General features: G+C 34.9%; 1 protein-coding gene across 1 annotated transcript in view; it reads right to left on the bottom strand.

The window, feature by feature from the left end:
* Positions 1–6,505: 6,505 nt before the first annotated feature.
* LOC128546733 (guanylate-binding protein 1-like) overlaps positions 6,506–23,549 on the bottom strand; it is a 32,641-nt gene continuing 15,597 nt past the window's right edge. Inside the window, exons 3-7 of the mRNA XM_053518013.1 lie at positions 17,343–17,536; positions 15,276–15,403; positions 14,508–14,617; positions 12,714–13,153; positions 6,506–6,792 (exon numbers count right to left, since the gene is read on the bottom strand). Coding sequence (XP_053373988.1) covers positions 6,506–6,792; positions 12,714–13,153; positions 14,508–14,617; positions 15,276–15,403; positions 17,343–17,536 — 1,159 coding nt within the window. The remainder of the gene's footprint in view (positions 6,793–12,713; positions 13,154–14,507; positions 14,618–15,275; positions 15,404–17,342; positions 17,537–23,549) is intronic.

Here is a 23,549-nt window from a genome sequence, read left to right as displayed (position 1 = left end):
AGAGAGTTTGAGATTTCAACCTTCGCCTTCCCCTTCAACGTCTCTTGCGAAGTTAACGTATGAAGTTGAAGTTCGATTAAAATTCCTTGAGATTTCAAACTTTAGAATGAACCTTATAGTCCAGTAAAAATACGAAATTTAGGAGAAAAAAATTGCACAGAAATGATTTTTGGCATGTGTGATCTATAACATATTAGGAATGACATATCAAAAATCTACTAAAATCTAATGATGCAAATACCCTTTTTTTTGGGGTAAAATGTTGAAAAAATGAAACGAAAGTGCGAATTTTTGGAATTCCATTATAGCTTCATATATACTTATCTAAACATGTTAAAATTTTAAAGGATATAAGCAGAGTCTATTACCAGTCACCGAAAGTTATATTTGAAACAATATATATCCAATATGGCTGTCAAATCCAATATGGCCGCCATAACTTAAGGGAATTTCTGGAATTGATTCGTAGTATGTTTTATAATGCACCTGAGTGAGTCAAACATTCATATGATAACAAAAAAGTAAAACAACGTTCATTACACATAATCCCTACAGCATTTTAATCCAATATTACATCGTATATCCAATATGATTGCCTTATTTCCAATATGGCCGCCTAAAACAACATGATAACCAACAATTTTAGCATTTTTTTTATGAAATGGGTTACAAGTACCCTTATAGAAACAAAGGTAGCGGCTAGCAAGCCAAGCTGCTACCTAGTCACTTCTATTTTTGATAGCAAGAACTAGTAGCAGGAAAGAAGCAGGTAGTAGAGACCCCCCACTTTCGGTATCAGGAACCTGCTATCACAGTCATAAGGTACCGACAAAGCGATTTTGGTGGCACATAAGTCTAATATGACAGCAGCTACCTGCTACCGTAGCAATAAAGTAGCACTCAATATGATGTCATTGTGTAGGCCCTCTAACATTTATCATGATATCACAATGTCTGTAGGTGGAAATGAAAAGTTCAGTGTTTGGGACATGTGATGTAGTTGCCCTATTCAAATGTATAAAATGTTATCTATTCTGATTTACTCAAGAGGGTGATTTTTTATTTTCATGCAGGTAAGAGTCTCTCTGATTGTTAGTTTTTTATAAGAATGTCAGAAAGTCAGAAAACATTGTCCAAGTTGAATTCAAGATGGCGCTGCTATGTTGTTTCATCCAGATATTCCAGAAGCCAATGTATTTTCAAATTCGTAAAATATAAATTTAGTTATTTTTTGCTTCTGAAGTCAATTTTACAAAACAAGAGATGAGGGCATATGTTGTTCTAGTTATGTTGAGTGATTTACATGATAAATAGAAACTCAAAAACTGTCTTTTGATTCAAATGTTATCAGGTCTCGGCAGCGCATATCAGCCTCGACCTGATAACATTAATATCAAATGACAGTTGCCTGTTATTTTTATCATCGATACTTGCCATTTGAGATATCAATACAACTTTTCTGTCAATGACAGCTCTATGAAATAAAATCTTGATCTAGTCAATATTATGTCTCCAAATATACCAGTGGTTTATATTTTGTTAATTTTCACTTCTGCTGATTTTGGGTCTGTATTTTGAGCCAGTCTTTGGAACTTTTACATTTTTTTAGCTCACCAATATCTCGGTGTGATCAGGTGAGCTTTTGAGACTACATTCGTCCGTAATCTGTCAGCCTGTCATTTGATCACAGGCATAGACGATTTCCTTGTGGACACTCAAGAGGCCGTATTTGTTTTTGCAATCTTCATGAGTCTTAGTCATGATATCTAGGTCAACCTTTTCAGTTTTGAACACTGTGGGGGTTGTACATTAATTAATTTTGTGGTCCAATCTTCATGATACTTTACTATGTTTACCCTGGGTGGATTAGATGACATTCACGAAATATTCTACAATAATCTCAAAGGTAGCATAAAAAGGTAGCAGATAGGTAGCGGCTACCAGTATCGCAAGAAAACTAATATGCATACAAACACTACCAAGCTAAGTAGCAGGAAAAGGTAGCAGATAGCCGCTACTATAAAAGCAGGTAACAAGTAGCAGCAATTGAGGTAGCAGGAAAAAGTAGCAGCTAGCCACTACAAGTCGCAGGAAAACTAATTTGCATGCGAAACACCACCAATAGCAGCTAGCGGCTACTGGTAGCAGTGTGGTAGCAGCTACTTAACTGCTAGATCTACCTAGCTGCTATTGGTAGCAAGAGGTCAATTATTTCTGTAAGGGTAATAACTAAAATTCACAAAAATTATATTTAAGAAGTTATCACACTGTATAGCTTTACGTAAATGCTATGTTAGTTCAACAGCCCGTTAAATTTTCGAAAAACTGGACCCTGATTGGCAAATACAGCAAACAACTTTCATGACCACTATTCCGTCTGTTCGACGTGCAGAGGACTTAGTTGTGATAAATCGTTTGTACCGGAGTTTAGTGCTGACTAAATCTTTAACAATCTAAAGTTCTGTAGTGGGAATTCAGTTAAGTTTAATTAGATCACTGTAAGAGGTTACAGGAGAAACAGCCAATCAGAGAGGAGGATCCCAATCACCTGGCCAGGAGGACCAATCATCGACGAGCAGCATCGCTTAACTTCCAGACTCCATTGAATCTACACGTATTCTGTATCACCAACTGGGACTATTCTGTATCACCAACTGAAATCCAAGGCCATCTTGGGTAGTTATTGCTGCACTGTATTTATATCTGTCTGTTAAACCTCTTCCGCCCCTAAAAGGAGTATCGGACCCGATAAAGTGATGGCCATTTTTGCTATATTGGTGTCAGAAGTGGGATAAATGCAGCATCCGTGTTGTCTTGGAACTAGGAGAAAAGTTAGGTACGTAGTATCTGCATTATTGTACAGAGCACATTGTGAGTGCTAGAAACAGGGCTGACTACAGTATCCATTCTTTCTAGGGCATCCAAAGAAAGGGTAAGTAAGGTATCTGATTTATGGCATAAGTCATACGCGTGCTAGACTTGAGGGTAACTAGGTATCCACATTGTCTAAATTGCACGTGGCTTGAGCAGAATGGTAGATACAGTATTTGTATTACTGGTGAGATTGCTTTGGATGTTGGAATTAAGGGTTGATACGGTTGCCATATTTTCTAAACTGTAAGGGGCGCTCCAAGAAAGGTTAAGTCAATATCTGCACTAACACACATAGTGCTAAGATTATGAATGGATACAGTCTCTTAATGATCTCCAGTACTAATCAGCTTGTTTGGATTAAATATGGTGTTATCCCTACCAGGCCTACTAGCATTAGTGGTGTCAGCAATATTACTTCCACCATCATCTGATACAGTCATCAAGCTGGTTACCGGTCAATGTACTGCTCCTCTGCGGATACTCATCACTGATTTCCTCAAGACTAAAGTCTGGACACAGTAGAGAACTAACAGCCCTAGAGCTATTTGCCTGCTGTCCCCAAGGTTTCGGACATTTGCCCAGCACAAGAGCACTACTCTCATTCACTTCCACCTAACCCCCCCCCCCCCCCCACCCCCCGCCGTTACGTGACTGAAATACTGTTGAAAAACGGCGTTAAACCCAAAACAAACAAATCCACCCAACCCCTATTTTACTACATCTACAAAAATAATAGCTCAGAAATCAGGACTTGTTTGATTATTTCTGAAGAAATTAAAGGTAACATATTTGTAGAATATCTCTGGTGAGTAGGTCGGTAGACTAATTCAGAAATATCTGTTTTGCTGAGAGACAGTGTTTCCTAAATGTTAAATGTTTAGCAGACATCATGGTTACATGAAAATCAAATAAAAGAATGCATTTATATCCGCATGCGTACTTTCCTAAGTGTGTATTTCAGGGCCGTAGGAACAGTCGGGGTGGGGTCCCCCAATAATTTGACTGATTATGGTAATTATCATAGCAAATATTTTGACAGCGAGTCAATTTTAGCTGATTAAAGTCATCTATTTCATAAGCCAAATCATGCTACCAAATGTGACGGTTCTTAAAGGAGTGGCTCTGAAGTTATTGGGCAGAAACCGTTTGCAAGGTTTAGGTCCCTGTGCCCTTAACCTTTGACCCCCAAAACTATAGGAATCATCTACTTTATAAGCCCAATACTACTAAGTTTGAAGGCTCTTGGCAACTGGTTCTCAAATTATTGGGTTCACTTCACGAACCGACCAACCGACCCGACCTACGCGACTGACAGGTGCAAAACAATATACACCCTCCCCGCTTCCTATTCTTCGAAGGGGTCATAATTAAATGTCGCAATTACTTTTAAATCTACTTATTATGCTGTATGTGTTTTATAATGGTTATTTCGACCTGGTTTTGTAGGTATTGTACATGCCAAAGAGAAATATAATAAACTATGTAATAATAGGCTAACGCGAATGCTTTCAAACTGATTAAAGCAGACTGAGATAAATAGCGTTATTATAAGCCCATAATACATTCTTCGTAATCCAGGTAACAAATTTGACCACAAATACATAAGATAAGCAATTGTCAGATAATGTTTGACTGGATATTTTAATTTTAGAGGTCGCACTTATTCCAATATGATAACTTAGTTGATGTAGAACAAGTATTATGTAAGGAAATGAAACATAGAAAAAGTCATCAGAAATATCATGGCACATTTTTAATGTATTTCATCTGGAATTCTGAGGTATTATGGCCGTTATTGTGGACCATTATGCGGTACTTTTCTACTACTAGTATACTATAGCAAAAATGTTAGCTTTGAATATAAGAAAAAAAAAAGATATTTTGAAATTTCTTGGTAGGCTACGTTTTGTATTTTACCATCTTGGTCACAACGATTTGGGATGTCAAATTTGAGAACATAACATCTGAATTTCTAACCAAATTTATACAGACAAACTTCTGATACAAATCAGTTGGAGTTAAAATGAGGTGAGCACCAAATATATGTATCTAAAACTGAAATTCAGAAACAAGAAAAAGAAGCATTCATTGGGGATTTGTAAAACAAAAATGTATTCACAATGTCACTGTAGTTACGTGGGGTTCTTGTGTTGTAAATACCAAAAAGACTTATTTTTTTACAATTTAAAATGTATCTTAATAAAATTTGCAGATTCATATTTTGTTACCAAATTTAGACTTTGGAGCATACTGCTCCTGTTTTGTTATATATATGGTATATCAATGAACACTGAAAGAAAACTCCTCTCTTTGTATGCGACTCCTCGCTTTGACCTGTTTAAACTATATAGAGAAGCCTGAATATATGTCGTGTTGCCTTTGTTAAAGCCAGCATATAAATGTTGTTATTTGAAATTAAGGTCGAGGAAAAACAATTTAAGTGGTAACATATCTACTGTACTGAATTAATATACTAGATTGATAAAATTAGGGTTGGAAAATAATCTAAATGGAATAAATCTAAATTGTGCTTTGGAATAATAAAAGGAATATAAATTATAATGTTGTTTTTGTAATAAGTGTTTCTAGTAAATTTCGATGTGTTTGAAGTTTAAAATATATCAAATAAATAAGCTTTAACCACAACACTTGATAATATTAATATCTGCCCGTAATGCATAAACAGTTACGGCAATTATTTATAAAATCCTTCTTAACTTCTGTATTATATAATGTTAACATGTGAATAAAGATATGATATTAATACTTCTTTTTTACTTTGTTTTAGAAAAACTTTGATAAAATTGTTTATTACATGTATTAAATTTTAAAAGAATATGTTAATAAATATCACAGTGTTTTTAGAGTTTGGCTTGGATTTTCTCCCTGTATTGGATATTAAGTAACCAAAGATTATAAATCATCAATAAAACTTCATGTTTGAAATAGTTTAAGGTACTTGCATTATTTCTAGTAATATAAGCAGCCAATGTGTTTTTACTTAAAACTCTATTCAAAATTTAGTATGGTCAGTATTTTGATGCTATGATTTCTTAAAGTTTAACATTACCTAAATAACATTGCGCTATTGATAGGCATGAGACTGGTAAATGAACATGAATTGTTTCTGATTAGTAATTAGTGACAATTTATTTTTTGTATTCTACGTTTAACTTGACTTAATGACATTCAACAAGAAAATATTTTAATGATTGCGTCTTTTTCAATCCTTTGATGTTCGCTTCAATGAGTCCGTTATTTTTTTTCATTTTGTGGTTAATTACAGTTTCAAACTTTCTTTAGTTTTATAAGTACAATTTGATGAAATAGAAAAAGTGAAAACAACTCAGGTCGCCCAAGACGACTTCAACGAAAATATAGCAGGCTCGGTTTCATTCAGCCTGTTCATAGACTGTAGTGGAAATACAAGCACATTTTTTTTTATCTGATAACAAAAACAAACAATATACATTTTTATGACTACATGGACCAATATCATACGCTGCCCCACAAGTACAGCTACTTAAATAACTTCAAATAGATAAAATGAATTATTCGGATTTTTCTTGTGCAATATTATCCTTTAATGATTAATATTAACGAATATATCTTAAACGTGTATGTCAGAAAACTACATTACCATGATTTGTTCCTCAAAATCCTCTTGGCAATACGGGTAAGCGTCCTGCCTGAATTTTGATAGTGTTTTATTCTGTTGGTAGCCATACTTGTCCTGTAAAACCAGTTTACGTTTAACTGGAAGTTTCAGTTCGTCCATATCCTTACTGAACTCTTGAACTAATGTTTCAACAAGGTTGCTGTTGTGGCGAAATGCGACTTGTGCAAATGCATCTTGATAAGTAAGTGGCGAGCCTCCCCTTAGTGTTTCAACGTACGTCGATGTTATCGAGGCAAATACTGAGACAAAAATTGATTAAATAAATGTATTCATAATTAAAGATGTGAAAGGTTAAAGAGAACCATAAAGACATATCAACTCTAGATTTCAAACTTTCGAGTTGCACTTCTGGTACATTTATAAGGTATACTACGAGGGTCAGTCATTTAGTTCAGACAGCTAATTTTGAATAAAAACGTGAAAACAAAACTTTGTATGTATCAGCATCTGAATAACTATCATGCTACATGTTTAAAAAAATGTTGAAACTGTACGTTATAAATAGATAATTTGACAATAATCTGTTTATAGAGTGTCACGGAGAGCTTTGGGTTCGATTTTTTTAAATTTCGATAACAGTTATTGGTATATCTTGCATAAAATTTGTTGGGTAATATAACTAGGCATAGATTTGATGAATACTTTCTTAATCATCAAAACTAAACTATGCGTACCCAACAAATTTAAATAAATTGGTAACCCGAAGGTCGCCCAACATGACAAAAAAAAAAAAACGTTTGCAGGCATGGTTTGATTCAGCCTGCTCCTGGACGGTAGTTGAAATGCAAGCTACCGTCTAAGATGTCTGACCCCGGGTTGAGCAAAACTCATTTGCAGATGTTAGTTGTACCAAAGTACAACTGAGACATCCGCAGAAGTATTTATACTGCGGATGTACATGAAATCTTTAGTGTCATATACTAGAGTGCAATTCCGTGAAAAGCGGCGTATGGTCCCCACTTAAGACTGAACATTATCTTTATCACATAATTAATGTCGTGCTGAACGACCAGTTGCATGATGGCTTCAAGACGTAACTAACAACGCTGCTGTGATAATAAAATAGAAAAACCCTAAACCCACAGGTCTTTCAACACCACAAATATATTGCATACTCTCCTTTTAACGGACTGCACTGGAAATGGATGCTATCTTCCAAGTCGTCAAGCAGAACGTAACATTTGCATAAAAAATTGCTACTTAAAGTACCAAAATACAATTTAGAAACATTTGCAGATGTGTTAGTACGGCATTGAACATGAAACCTTCAATGATATACAGCAATTTTACGAAAGACTTAAAATAAAAGGCTACTAGCCCTAATGGAGAACTAAACAAACAAGCATTGTGAGTGATGGCCCAATGTTATGGAGCCTGCATATAACAGAAACTATCAAAAGAAAAAATCTAACAAGAGGGCCACAGTGGCCCTATGTCAATCAAATAACCGTAACTGTTTGACCTTGAATCATGAATGGTAACAACTGTGTTTAGTATAAACCAATAGCATCTGAAAGGAGCCACATTCCACCATTTGAACAAATTTGGTAGTAATGATGCTGTACAAGTTTATAAAAAAACAAAGAAGATGATGAAAAGAAGTTATTTAAAGTTTTGTGTCTATTTTTAAATCTAGTAACCCCTTAAATGGACCAAGCACCCCACTTGACAAATAAGGGATGGGACCTCATAATGATGCCATAGACCAAGTTTGATGAAGCTTCACCAATCTGTCCATGTGAAGAAGTTGTTTGAAGGTGTCTCTAGTTTTAGCTCTAATAGCCCTTAAAAGGGACCAAGGAGTTCCTCCATTGGAACAAATTTCGTAAAGGGCCTTATAAGGATATAAGAGATCAAGTTTGATGAAGATATATCACGCGGTTCATGAGGAGAAGATATTTAGAATAATTAAATAAACAGCGAATTTAATGAAGATCTATCAAGTGGTACACGAAAAGAAGTCATTTAAAGGTATTTCTATTTTTAACAATATTGGTCCCATAAAGGACCAAGTATCCCTACTTCAATACATTGTGGAGAAAGGACCTTATAATGACGCTGCAGGTCTAGTTTGATGCAAATTCATCAAGTAATTCATGAGAAGACCCTCCCCATTTGAACAAAATTGTAAGAGTACCTTTAGGGCCGACCTTTTGAACGTCTGAGGTTCGGGACAGGGAAAGTGGCTGGGATTTTACTTGGAATCAAGCTTTTTTATGCCTTCTATGAAATAAAATCTGTTAAACGATCACTTGGAAGCATAGAATATAAAAAATAATAGCAGACTCGGTATGATTGAGCCTGTTTATGAGAGGTATTGAAATGTGCAACACCTCTCACGCACACTAGCACTGGCTTAAGCGGAACTATATAACACACTTATTGAATGGACTTCCTGATCCTAAAGGACCAGGAACAACACTGAATCCAAGTACAGGGAGACTTTTTACAACCACCACAGGGGACTTACGATTGCTATTATGATGGTAAAAGATCCCTTGGAAGCAAAGAATTCAACCAAAAAAAAAAAAAAAATAAAAAAAAAAAAATAATAGCAGACTCAGTTTGATTGAGTTTGTTCATGAGAGGTAACATGATTTGCTACACCTCTCAAGCTCCCTAGTACTCGCTAACACATGTCAGATTCTTTTTCAGAACTTGAAAGCTTAAATAGTTTCATCAGAGAATGAAATATTCTTATTATACTTGTGTTATTCAAAACGTACTTGTGTAAGCGCGATAAAGACATACAGTCTATATTGAGTAATTGGCCTTAGTACACTTGAAATAGTTAAATGCAAGTTTCTGCTTAAATTATTAGATAAGAAGCAATTTAACCCAATTTACAGTAACCTTTTATGTCGCACAAAAATGGAGAAAAAAATGTTTTAAATATTTGCATACATAAATAATTGATACCTAAAAGATAAATGAGTCCCAAGGGGCAAAGCAAGCCAAAACTGGAAGCTGACTGAGACAAATAAGGGGGATCCGGGGTGGGTGGGGGCATGCTCCCATACAGAAAAATTAACAGAACAGCTCTGGTGCATTTCGATATATATTTGGAGATATACTCTCCCTACCTTTGTTTTTTTTAATATAATAATTATACATGTGTACATCATGAGCATGCCTTGACTTGACCTCTGGCCCCGTGTTCACAAAACATTTTCAGTCTGAGCTGATAATGAAACTTTATTTGTCATAACTATTTTTGAATGACTATTCAGTATTGATGGATAGTCTTAGTTGGAATTAAACCTTAAAGTTTTAGTAAAACTGATATTAAAATTTCAAACTCACACTCAACTGAGATCGAAAAATGTTTCGTGAACATGGGGCCTGGAGTTGTGTGGCTTTTCTGATGTAAATCCAAGCAAAAATGGCCAATAAGTTAACCTTTATATATTCGAATAGCTTTTAGGTAAAACAAAGGTGATAACTGTCTACACCTAGTACAAGGTACAACCAGTCTAATTGGAAGAAAAAGGGAGAGGAAGCAAAATATCTTGCATAACTTAAAGACAGTGGAAGACAGTCTACTCTCTCGTGGACTTCAGCTTTAATTATATAAAGAATATTAGGTCACTGTCTTATAAATTTTAATTTATTAAGTGTGTCGGAGAAAATATTAAAGTCGAGGCTCTGTCGAGACTTTTAGTTTTCGCAGACGAACTTAATAGATTTAAGTTTATAAGAAGTAATCTAATGTTCTATTTATCCTACCTTCTGATCTAAAAGCATTCTTTAATTAAAATTCAAAATTTACCACCAACTAGGTCTGCCTTGCAAAGAAATTTAAAAATTAATACGCCCAACCAAATAAACAAATAGGTTTTTAAAATCCACAAAAAATATTATTCTAGCATAAAACTGCTGTTCTTGTCACTTTTTTGGGGTGTTTTAACACGAGAGAAAACGTGTGTTAACAAAGAGATTCTCGCGCTCACGTGCAGTTATAACACCTTTTATATATGCGCGTTCCGTGGCAGAGCGTAAAGGTATTACGGCACCAAAACGGATAATTTAAATGGAAACGTGAAATAAACAACCCGGATATTCCCGCGCATTTCATGGAAATTTGATGACGTTGAGGGATAATGTATTCATTTATTCGTCTTTTTTCGCGTTTATGCTAAGATAGCGTTAGCGCATGTTATTTTCGAGTTATAACATCTTCAGAATCCCGCAGTCACATTATGACGTTCAATCTTTGAAAGAGTTATTTGAAAACGTTTCGGTCGGAAATATTTTATCGTTTATGAAGCAGATAGGAATATATCAAAAAATCCAACATTTCATATTTTTATTTACATCTTGCAATATTATTATGTTTGCAGCTGATATTTTAACACATATGTATATACATTTTTACATAACTGATTTTAGATATGCTTTACATTTTTACATGGATGTTTTTAGATATGTTTTACATTATTCATACAACATGTAGTGGTCTTTACATTTTTACATGGATGTTCTTAGGTATGCTTTACATTTTTACATCAACGTTTATGCTTTACAGTTGGCGTTTGCAATATGACTTCTTCTCGGCGATATATGACCATTTTGTGTCGATTCGCCTAAAACCCAACTCACTCACTTACGCACTCACTCGGAATTCTGCAGACGTTATAACGCGAAAACACATGTGATATCCCTATATAAAAATAAAACCTGAAAAACAAAGGTTAACCTTGTTTCCTTTCGTACCTGACCTTACTGTTCTGCTGAACATGATTGAATGATTTTAATTTGCTGCCAAGCGAAGTTTTGTCCGAAGTTCAGTTGCATGTCGGATTACGCATCCTCACCAAGCAAATGATAGACGTGACTTATACACACGCCATAACGCACCTTGACAAAATAGGCAAACCGTTTCCTCGATGATTTTATTCAATAACACTCCTCCATTCCGGATGCAAAATATTCCTTGATTTAAGTGCAGAAAGCTAAGATCCTAAACAAACGCTATACACGAGTCATTTTCCGTTTCTCCGAGCGTTTCCATTACAAAACCCTTTTGCGGTAATTGCAAATACGGTATTCATACGCTATACATTTATGATATGGTCTCACTTACCTAGTAAAGGTGCCATATATATATATATATATATATATATATATATATATATATATATATATATATATATATATATATATATAATTGCATAAATATGTCTTTTAGCAGTTATTCTCAAAAACAACATGGCGTCGTTTAAAAAATATCCAAAAAGTAGTCCACCAAGCTTTATCAAGTCACTGACCTGATAAAGCAAACTTTATCATACTCCTTGATTTATGCCTTAATTTTGCATGAAGGTAGAATAAATAATATTATTGTTACCAGATATGCGAGTGAAGCGAGCAGACAATTTCAAATTAATCTCGCAAAATTCTTCAGCTTTGTTCAGTATTTATGTGTTGATGGAAATGCTGCTCCTCCTTAATGATGAACGAAAAGTGCTATGATATATATACTAACCTTATTATGTAATTATAAGATATTAAATCTAAAAGCAATTTCAAAGTATAAATATGGCCTCAGATTGATGGAATGCTTTTTAATCTTAAACTTTTTTCAATAATCTTGGAGTCATTTTTTCAGTATGTTGAAGCCAAAACCAGAATAATTTTCAAGCAAAACCAAGGTCAGGATTTTAAAAATCCAAGACCTCCTCCCCCCGCCCTCAACCCACCCACAATATCAAATGGTCGGCTCCTGATACAAATGCTACACATCGTGTTTGACGAATATCCATCTAGCAGTTCATGAGAAATAGTCATTCAATATTTTTTTAAATTTTTAGCTTCAACGGCAAAGGGGTCGCGTGTCCCCATTTGAATGAACATTGGAAACGACTTTACAGTGATACATAAGTTTGATGAAGATCCATTAAGCAGTTCATGGAGGGAAGTCGTTTAAACGATTCACCACTTTATAACTACGTTAAAGATATGCAAAAGCAGGTTTCTCTGGCAAATGTTATTATATGCCCTTCAGTTTGATCACAACATGCCGACATAGAAGTATTTGATAATTTATGAGAAAATTATTTATATGTAGAAACTATCTGAAACAGATATGTACTAACGCCAGTGACATCGATAACAAAAAAAAAAAAAAAATAATTCGCGACTGTGTCAATTAAAAACTAACCAGAACCGTTAACAGGAATACCGGTTACCGCATCCAGATATTTATGTTTCTGTTCATATACAAAGTCTCGCATTTCATCCACTTCAGAGACAAAGTCTTCATCTAGGTCTTTGTCATCTAATTCCTCTATCTGTTTTAGCTTTTTCTTAAGAGCGGGTTGGGATAACGTGAAGCATTTTCTGTTTGGGAAGTATTTTGCAATGCCTTCTCTAGTCATGTTGTATGATTCGCATCCTGCATGACTATCTGTCTCAAGGCAATGTTCGAAATATTCGTCGGGACTTGGCTGCTTATCATCATCTTCGACTTCAATATCTAGAAAAAAGTCTCTCAAACACAAGATGAAAAATGGTGAAATAGCACAGATTAGACTATCATCACTCATACCGCTTCGGCGATCACCCATAACCTGGACTTCCGTTGACAGTCTTGTAATGAATCTTCATTTAGTTAAACGGAATTTATTTATTTATTTTATTTTTTCTGTAAGACACAATTTACTTTAAAGCTTTAGAAGCATTCAGACGTGTTATCTTTCGATATATATTAATCCGTATTAATTAGAACTAAAATATAGTTTGATAATTTGCAACTAATTATATATCATATTGCCTTTTTGATAGCATCAACAAGCAGAATGACAATCAGAGGATAAATATAAAATGAAGTATCACTAGTGTGAATTTCAAATCCCTTTGGTTGCTGGAGTAGAAAGTCTGTTTATTTCTATTGTATAATTCATTTGTGCGAATGTAAAGGTAAAGTATGAAAATGCAGAAACAGCTTACAATTATGCCGTTACATGAAAGTGACTGATACCTATTATAATTTTCTCCCGTTAATTCAAGTACTTGATAGTAACTGGACTTTTACAAATAGTATTGTACATTTTATACTAGGCATAAATGTTAAATCAGTATAAATAGCATCTTAGACAGAAGGAAATTTGGATCATGCAAAACCTACAAAATTGAACTGTGCATTCACCGTAACCTTGAGATGTCGCGTTATTTCTAGTGTCGATCCGTAGAAAAGGATAAGCATAGATGTCCAACGTAAAGTAACAGGGTCAAAACTGTCAGATATATCTTTTGAATATAAACATTTATTTACATAAAGGAATAACATTGCAAATAAAGTGATTTATATCTCTACAAAATGGAATGAACAGGTATATAGAATGTAACATTAAGGACTCCGTGATGAAAAGATTTCATGATATTTCTGAGAGTTGGAAATACTAATAACAAATATGTTATCCCATTTCAATGGTGTGTTTTTATAGGACAAGCGAATTTAAGTAACGTAAAATTGACAAATGCATTCAAAACTCGAACAAAAGTCATTTTTAAATCTACCATGAATGCATCCCTGTTAAATTATTATGTGTAGGTATTATAAATCATCCTGCTCATCACGAGAATGTATTATCATGCTGCTACCAACACATCATAAAAATAAAATAGTTCTTTTTTTTTAAACAATGGTCACTGGAAACAAGTAGGAAAGCATTTCAAATTTGATGGTGAAATCATTCCAAGTGATTTTGACTAATTTTAACAATTGCTAAGTTCATTATATTGATTATTGCAACCTAAGTGTTTATTAAGCTTAATATTTAAAGTCAATAATAAGTTCAAATTACTGAACAATTGTAGTGATGTTCTATTTAAATATGGCATTAGAAAAGTTTTATAATAGATTTATAGTTTTGTATTTATTTCGTTTACATAACAACGTCGTTTTCTCTTGTATAAATACGCTTAAGAAAATATGTGACATTTTAAAGGATACGTTAGCTTTTCTAAAGCTTCCTGGTTAAAAACTCCAATCATGTTGTATATCAATGTACTCGACAGCAAAAGTGCAAGGCCGAATAAATGATTGTCGTGGTTAGTATCTCCCTGCAATTAAATACATGCACTAGACATATGTACAGCAGCTTTAAATGATATCTCTGTTTATCGAAAAAGCGTGCAGAAGTTTAAAATATACACTTATAGACGTACATCTACAGGACTAATATGAATCGACCATGTAATGTTATTATTTTTATTCACTTATTGTTTTCTGCTCAATTCTAGAATTATCAAACTCTACGTACTCTATAGAAATCTTACAATCGATCAGAGAGATAATTCGATGTCTCAGTTCTCAAAGAATAGAAAATGCAAAATGCATTTTAACATGTCTACCGAATAAAACCAATATTCCTATGTTCAGACAATGTGTTAGTCAAAAACGTCTTTCTTATTTTGTTAAACTTGACCTACTTTCCTTTTAAGAAAGGGAAGGTAAGCGTGTGCTCTTTCCCAAACACAGAACGAACTTATCGTTGTTTTGTACGTCTTATGAACAATTTACAGCTCAAAGTAACAGGTAACAGAGACGTAGTTTTGGGTGCGGCAGCAAATATTTTGTTCTAAAAGGCACACTTAGCGATGTATGTAACTCATATCAACAGATATTTTAATCATCCCTTAAGCCGCTTTTTCTATTCTATACATAGAAAATTCACGAAGCAACAGTGGGTTAAAGATACGTTAAAATTCAGAAATATACCTTTTTGATGTCTGCTAATCCTTCAGTATCTAACAAGAGTAAAACTTGTTCATCTTGAGTCGGATGTATTTTGCACCAAGCCCAGATACCTTTGGTGTGTGATTTGGTCGTAGCACCAAGTGAAAATCCTGTGAGTTGTTTAAAAAGAGTACACATATAACGAAACTCTGATTTTCTTTGTAAAGGGAATAAAAATAAAATAAAACTGACTAACCATATCTAAAATGTGACCGCTTTATTCTCGCAATTAAATTCATTATCATTTGTTTTGTATAAATCTTCATTTGGAAACGAGCCCTGCAGATGGCTGAAAAGTAATGAAGTTGTCCTTCGGATTTCTTTGAATTTTGTCATTGATAACTAAATAAAACAATGACGGTAATTATATCTTCACAGAACCTTATCACAAATGATTGATATACACATTAATCTTTCACAAGTTTCCCCTTATTCCTCGCGGGTGTTTTGAAATTGTTTATTGAAGGTCTGATCGGGGTAATAAAACCAACGCGTAATGTGTAGCAGGCTATAAGACACAAGGTTTTCACCTGAATAGACCCAGATCAATACAAAATTAATTAATACAGATGGTCTAACGCCAACAATTTCTTAAATCAGTTAAATTACAGTTACTTGTCTTCTTCGAACTGTTTCAACGTCTCTCATATTACTTGTCTGTGCAAAATATGTGCTTACTCAAATAATACTTACAATGACCGAAGAATAGGTTATCGTCTTGAGAAAATTAAATGCTTGTGAAAGTGTAACACAAATTAAAGCCAAATGCCTTAAAATTAAAGTACTAAAGCATGTTGACAGAAATCTTAGTTCTACAACTGATTTTTGAACAAAGAAGAGCTCCATAAAGCGGTGCAATGAAAGTCCACAGTTCTACACTTTGAAGAAAGTATTTCTAGATGTGAGAGACGGGGATTTTACAAGTGTCACACGTAAATTAAAGATGATTTTGGAAGTTTGGTGAAGGGTGTTAAGTGGACTGTTGCACTCAACAAATTGCCTCATCGCCACCAAACTTTATTCAAAGTTTAAAGTGTAAATATTGAATAGTTTTGAAAGTTGTGCATTGGGCACATAGATTTAAACTCAGTTTGTGACCATGATCTTCAATCTACAGACCAAGATCATGCGCTCTACACAAAATCGCATGGACACGTACCTATATTCCAAGTTTGAAGTAAATATCTTAAATGGTTATGGACATAAGTTATGAAGAACAGGTTTGACCTCGCTGTGATCTTAACCTTAGACCTACAGACTAGGCTTATGCCCTCTACATCATACGCATCTTTGCAACCTACATATATGCCAAGATTGAAGTCAGTACCTTGAATTGTTATTAAGGTATATGCTCTAATTATGAAATTCGAAGGAAACAGACTTTTTAGCTCTATGTCTGTTCTTGACAGCTTGCCTTCTGACCTGGATAATGTGCTCTGCACATTGTCTCATCGCCACCGAGTTTAAAGTGAAAACCTTGAATAGTTACAGAATATTGCTACGGACATGAAGTATGAAGTTTGATCTCAATTTCTGACAATGAACCTTAACAAACAGCCCTTTTGCATACGTTCTGTACATTGTCTCATAGTCATCTACCCATATGTCAAATGTCAAGGTAATACCTTGGATGGATATTGAATCATCCTACGAACTCAAAATACGACGGATAGACAGACGAACAGTGGCACGCGCCATAACACAACATCTCCCTACACATGTAACATATTTTGCCACCCGATTTTTCTACTTTTCGGACAAATTAATTGCAGATAAATTAAAGAAGACTGAGAGAAACAGCTTATATAACATGTCTAATAAATTTATAAACATTTCAATGGCACAACTGTAAATTGTAACTACTGTGCACCTTTGCCAGTATTGTAAGTGCCAGGAGTGGAGCCTGAAATTTTTACACCAAATTGTCAGTCATTATCAACTATTCCATCAGTCGTATACAAAAAAAGTCATGTCTTAAGAATCCATTTTTTGTAGATGTATTTCTGGTATTAAAACGTCTAAAATGGATTATATTTATTCACAATGTACCTGTTCTTGCACCAGCAAGACGATTCATCAAATAGGATTTTCCAGTCCTATACAAGCCACATACAGCAACAACATTTAACGGAACATCTATGAGACTAAGTTGCGAAAGTACACTTTCGTCAACTGTAAGTTTTCCACAGGAATCGGTGTGTATTAGGCGAACCGGTTCGTTGAAAATAGGTAGTTTTTCAAACCTGTAATTATAACATAATAATATGAATACACACGTACATGAATAAAAAAGATTTTATGGTTTTTAGATTCATCGAATGATATCAAGATAAAATGTTTCACAAATAGCGTAGAATTTAAAGTTTATGGGACTTCAAGAACAATAGCATAGACCTTAGAGTTAGTATATTTTGGGCTTGTGTCACTTTTTCTAGTTTATTAGGCTTCTTTAATGGACTTTTAAGGCTGTTTTATGATAGCCAGACTAACCCAAAACGAAAAATCGTCCGTTTATCTAAATCATAGTTAGGAGTATTTAAAAAAAACATAGTAAACCTGTAAACAGCTACCGTAAAATGCCTAAATTCAATCCAAATGGCTAGTACGACAAGATTTGTTTCGTAAGTAAGTAAGTAAATATTTTATTATAGTGACATGTGTTAAACGTTTCACAAATCATTTAAAAAATAATCAATTTAACACAACACCCGGCCCAATGAACTTATAAGTCACCTAGTATACAAATATTAACAATATTATATCACATGAAATTATATTTACAAATTAAAATCTGCTCAAATTTATACATTTTGTTTTTCTTTTTGGATTTAACGTCGCACCGACACATGACAGGTCATACGGCGACTTTCCAGCTTTAATGGTGGAGGAAGACCCCAGGTGCCCCTCTGTGCATTATTTCATCACGAGCGGGCCCCTGGGTAGAACCACCGACCTTCCGTAAGCCAGCTGGATGGCTTCTTCACATGAAGAATTCAACGCCCCGAGTGAGGCTCGAACCCACATCAATTAATAAATATAAGTCATAAGGTGCATTTTATAAAGTTTGAATATGAATCAATCTGACTAAAGTACTTGAACTTCTAAACGAAGATCTGAAGATTATATATTCAAATTCGTACTTTGCTTATCGATAATATTATTTTTATTTTCGCAAATCTATTTTTATTTGAACTAGTCAGACGACTAGTTTTAACAAGCATTTGGCTGAACCATCAAAATAGCGTCGAATGTCACAGGGTGAGAAAAATGTGCAGTCAGTCCGAGGCTCGAACCCGAGAATGATCGCTTACAGGGCGAGTGCTCTACCGAATGAGCTAATCGGCTGCCTGACACATATTCTTCCCTTACGTGACCAAGTCCGTACTGTGACATGATACCTCTCAAAACACGAAGGCGCAGTCATGATGTGGTCGTCATAAGAATTATTAATACGAACATGAAATCCCAGGCTAAATAAAGATGTTTTAAACTTCTACTTTCACTTTATAAAATGTTGAAAGCAAAGCTCTGACAGGCTAGCGGAAGGTTCGTCAGAACGAGTATATCAATAGCACTTCTTCAGATCTAAAGCGTAGCGTCAATTAGAGATGTACTTTAGTTAGACTGGAACATTTAGTCAATCATTATACAGTGTATTTCTTCTTATTAATAATAAATAGGCATACAAGAGATATTTAGCTACTTTTCTTGGAAAGTTAGTGACGATATATACTTAGCGTCACTGAAAAGTTAACACCTTATTGACCTTTATATTTTCAAAATCGCATTGAACAATATTATTTACATAATACGACGGCGTTTTTGACCCATCCGAGTAGTTACTGGTGTAAAGAGTTTTCCAATTTAATGAACTTCATTTGAGTCACGGATGGCTTCTTCGAGCCAAGTCGACATGTCGACGCCCCAGAATAAGAAGGGCGTAAGTGTTACGCCCTTCTAATTCTGGGGCGTCGAAGTACGCAACTTATATCGCAAATCATTCCTCTCACTTGAAAGTAAGTGGACAGACAAAGAGAAAAACGTTCAAAACCAGCGAATCTTTGCTAAGAATGCCACGTTTAAGGGACGCTTAACATCACGAGGCCACTGGCATGGTGAACGCCGGACTTTCATATCGCGAAATTGCAGGTTGTATAGGCTGTTCTCGGCAGACAATCACGAAACTGGTAAGGAGATATGATCAGACAGGGTATGTGAGTGATAGACCAGACCCAGGCCATGAAAAGATGACGTCGATACCTACAGACCGTCAAATTACCCTCACCTATCTCCGCGACAGGTTCAGATCTGCGACAACAAGAGCTGTCACAGGAGACAGCACGCTCGACTATTTCGATGCTGGATAGTGAAAGTGGGCACATTCGAGGAAGCTGGAGCTATCACTCGTGTTTAACGACTCCAATAAGAATGAAGATATTGGACAATCGCTTGGGTCTGTGTCAGAAGTATTATGTAATAAGAGAGAAAAAGAACATCAGATAAGTATAATTCTAAGCAAAAAGGGAGATAATTCATGTAATATTGGTGCAAGAGTGATTTTTGCACCTTGTATGTCATATGACGTGGGTGATGATGTAGAATAAAAATAAAAAAACTTCAAGTTTGAATCAAATCCATTTAGCAATAGTGATGATTGAATAAAATAGTGAAAATGCATCAAAAATAACCTGAAAGTCTAAGCAAAAGACGGGCATAATTCATGAATTATTGGTACCAGAGTTATGGACCTTGTGTCATATGAAGTGGGTGATAAGGTGGAACAACTATTTTAAGTTTGAATCAAATCTATTTAGCAATCACTGAAATAAAGTGAAAGTGCACCAAAACTTTAACCTGAAATTCTAAGTAAAAAGGGGGGATAATTCATGAAATATTGGTTTGAGAGTTATGGCCCCTGTGCAGTTTGATGTAAGTGATTATGTTGAATAACTATTTTAAGTTTGAATCAAATCCATTTAATAATCATTACTGAGATAAGAGTGAAAATGCATGAAAACTTTCACCTGAAATTCTACGTTAACGGGACATAATTCATGAACTATTGGTATCAGAGTTATGGACCTTGTGTCATATGATGTGGGTGATAAGGTGGAACAATTATTTAAAGTTTGAATAAAATCCATTTAGTAATAACTGAGAAAGTCTGAAAGTGCATCAAAAGTTTAATCTGAAATTATAAGTAAAAAGGGGCATAATTCATCAAATATTGGTGTGAGAGTTGTGGACATTGTGCCATATGATGTAAATGATGATGCTGAATAATTATTTTAAGTCTGAATCATCAAATCCGTTTAGTAATAACTGACATAAGAATGAAAGTGCATCAATACTTTAATCTGAAATTCTAAGTAAAAGGGGGGCATAATTCAAGAACTATTGGTATCAGAGTTATGGACCTTGTGTCATATGATGTGGGTGATAAGGTGAAACAACTATTTTGAGTTTGAATCAGATCCATTTAGTAGAGACTTACCCTAAACTCTCTTTCCACAAGGCAAACAATCTGTTTATATAGTGTAATTGTTTAGAGAACACCGTTTGTTACTCCTAATCCTGTCCATGTTATATCAGTGCAATTGAAAAGTAATCTATCTATGTTAAATGCTACGCATGATAAGACAGTCATGCATCTAACAGTCCTGAAATTGATTTCATTGATTTTCTCATATTTCTAGATGTTTTCCCATACTTTACGCATATATGTAGGTAGTATAGATTGTTCTCTTTCCAGCAGTAGATTTTTCAACATAATTTACCTTATGAAATTCTGTGTTTTCTGTGGGTTTTTACTTTTTCAAAAAATCGTCTGTTTGTTGACAGATGTCACCACAGAAAATGTCACACTTTCCCCAGGGAAAGACTAAGAAATTAATTTATTTGATTTTTACACATTTTTCAATTCAGATTTCTAATCCTTGTGGAAATTATGCATGCTTTTCCCCTGCATAGAGGTAAGACGTGCATAGGGTACTAGGTCAATAGCCACCTAAGCATACAGTAAAGTCATAGCGAAGTTGTCTCTTCATTTTCCAGATATTTTACCCGGGATCATTTTTTTCAGCTCAAATAACTTTTTTTTTTTTCGAAAATGATATCTAAACTATTTTTTTCAGCCTAAATTCTTTGATGCAGTTAGCTACACATATATCTAAAATAAAAATTTTGTACTTGAAGTTTGTACTTTTAGTTACACTACCTACATTTAGTTATAACTGAGACAGAGTGAGAGTGAATCAAAACTTAAACCTGAAATTCTAAGTAAAAAGGGGGATAATTCATGAAATATTGGTGTGAGAGTTATGGCCCTATGATGTGGGTGATGATGAGGAATAAATATTTCAACTTTGAAACAAATTCATCAAGTTATTACAGAGGTAAAGTGAAAGTGCATAAACACTTTAACCAAAGTGCTGACGCGGAAGGACGCCGACGCCGGGCCGAGTAGGACAGCTCTCCATACTTCGTATAGTCGAGCTAAAAACGGCGAAAGAAACACCTGGGGTTCGAAATGATCGAATTAGTGCATCAACAGTATGCCGGCGCTTGAAGCACGTTGATTTGCGGGCCAGTTACTCTTAACGGGGTAACGTTTTGACACCGGAACGGCGACAGAACCGCATGAATTGGTGTACCCTACATCAAAAATGGACATAGCGACAGTGGAAGGGCGTTTTATTCACTGATGCAGATTGTTGCGTTCGGCAGACCATGCGTTAGGGTGGAAAGAATCTCAAGGCACAGAACATCTCTCGTCGACCTTGACGGGACGTTGGCTACCTAGCGCTTCGTGGACAATGTTCTAAGGCCAGTGGTTCTTCCGTTCTCCAGCTAGACAACGCGCGGCCTCACTCTGTCAGAGTCACACAGGGTTTCCTGCGGAAGAGCAATGTCAATACAATGCCATGACCTGCTTTCGCACCTGATCTTAACCCCATAGAACATTCTTGGGAACAGCTTGGACGTAGAGTCTACGACGGCAGACGTCAGATCGGTAACCGTCAGCAGCTGGTACAGGCAGTCGTGGGGGAGTGGAAGGCCATTCTTCAGTACAAAATCCAGTGTCTGATTCAGAGTATGCGACACATATGCCACGCTGTACTCAATGCAGAGTGAGGTCATATCTGGTGCTAAGGTCTGTAACTTTTGTTGTTTTTACTGACCTTCCTTTATGGAAGATTTCAGACAATTGTGCGTGAAATCTTAAACGATAGCAGTCCTATTCCACATTACTCAAATGTACATACTATGAACATTTTGTACCAACAGATCATATTGTATAATAAAATAAAAAGGTATATATAAGTGGTAACTTTTCAGTGACGCCCAGTATATTTCAGTTTATCAGTATCGTTTAAGCGAAGTTAAAATAGTTGTCGCACGTACCTCGTATATGTAGTAACTCATCAGTTAAATGCAAAATATGTATTGTTATATTTTTTTCATTATTGCAAAACACTTTAAATTGAAGAATGAAAATGCTCCATCATATTTATTAGTTAGCAGACTATAAGTATTAATTTTCTGGCAAAAAACTTTGAATAACACCTTATGCACATATCCAATACAGTCATGTTCAAAAGTCAGCTAACAACGTATTTGCGAGTCAGCCTTCAAATCTAAAATATACCGGTTTTCGTTTTCGTAATTTAGTTAGATGGTACTTAAATGCATTACAGACAGCAAAAGTATAATTCGAGAAAATCTGTAATGAAAAAAGTACGAAATAAATATATCTAATAAAATATCATTTAATGATTAATGATTACTCTACAAATATTATGTACATGTGCGAATGCACGCCCAGATTTATACTATATTATGGCTATATTCTTAGCCAAAAATAAAAAGACACCTTAAGTTGCCTTATCGTCAAATATCGCAAGGAAAGTGTTACATCAAGACCCACTCTTAAGAAATGGCGTTGGAAATATGCCTTTAATATGTATCATAAATTATAGAGCCTTAAGCTTTTTTCATTGAAGTTGATAAAATTCTTCATTTTAATTTTTCTAATATAAATAACTACCCCTTTAATATATATCAGCTGCGGTAGCCTAGGGGATAGGTCCGAGACTTGTTAGAGGCAGGTTCTGTTACTGAGGATAGACCATTTGGTGTGCAAATGGTCGAGAAAATCAGATAAAATGAATTGCTGAAGAAATTGTGAAAGTGTATCCATAATAAACATTTGTTATATTTCTACTGAAAGCGGTTGTACAACGCACTGTTTTCTTT

The sequence above is a fragment of the Mercenaria mercenaria genome, chromosome 11 (genome assembly GCF_021730395.1).
Source record: "Mercenaria mercenaria strain notata chromosome 11, MADL_Memer_1, whole genome shotgun sequence".
Lineage (NCBI taxonomy): Eukaryota > Metazoa > Mollusca > Bivalvia > Venerida > Veneridae > Mercenaria > Mercenaria mercenaria.
Note: the sequence above shows the minus strand (reverse complement) of the source record. Positions and strands in the feature narration are given on the sequence as shown.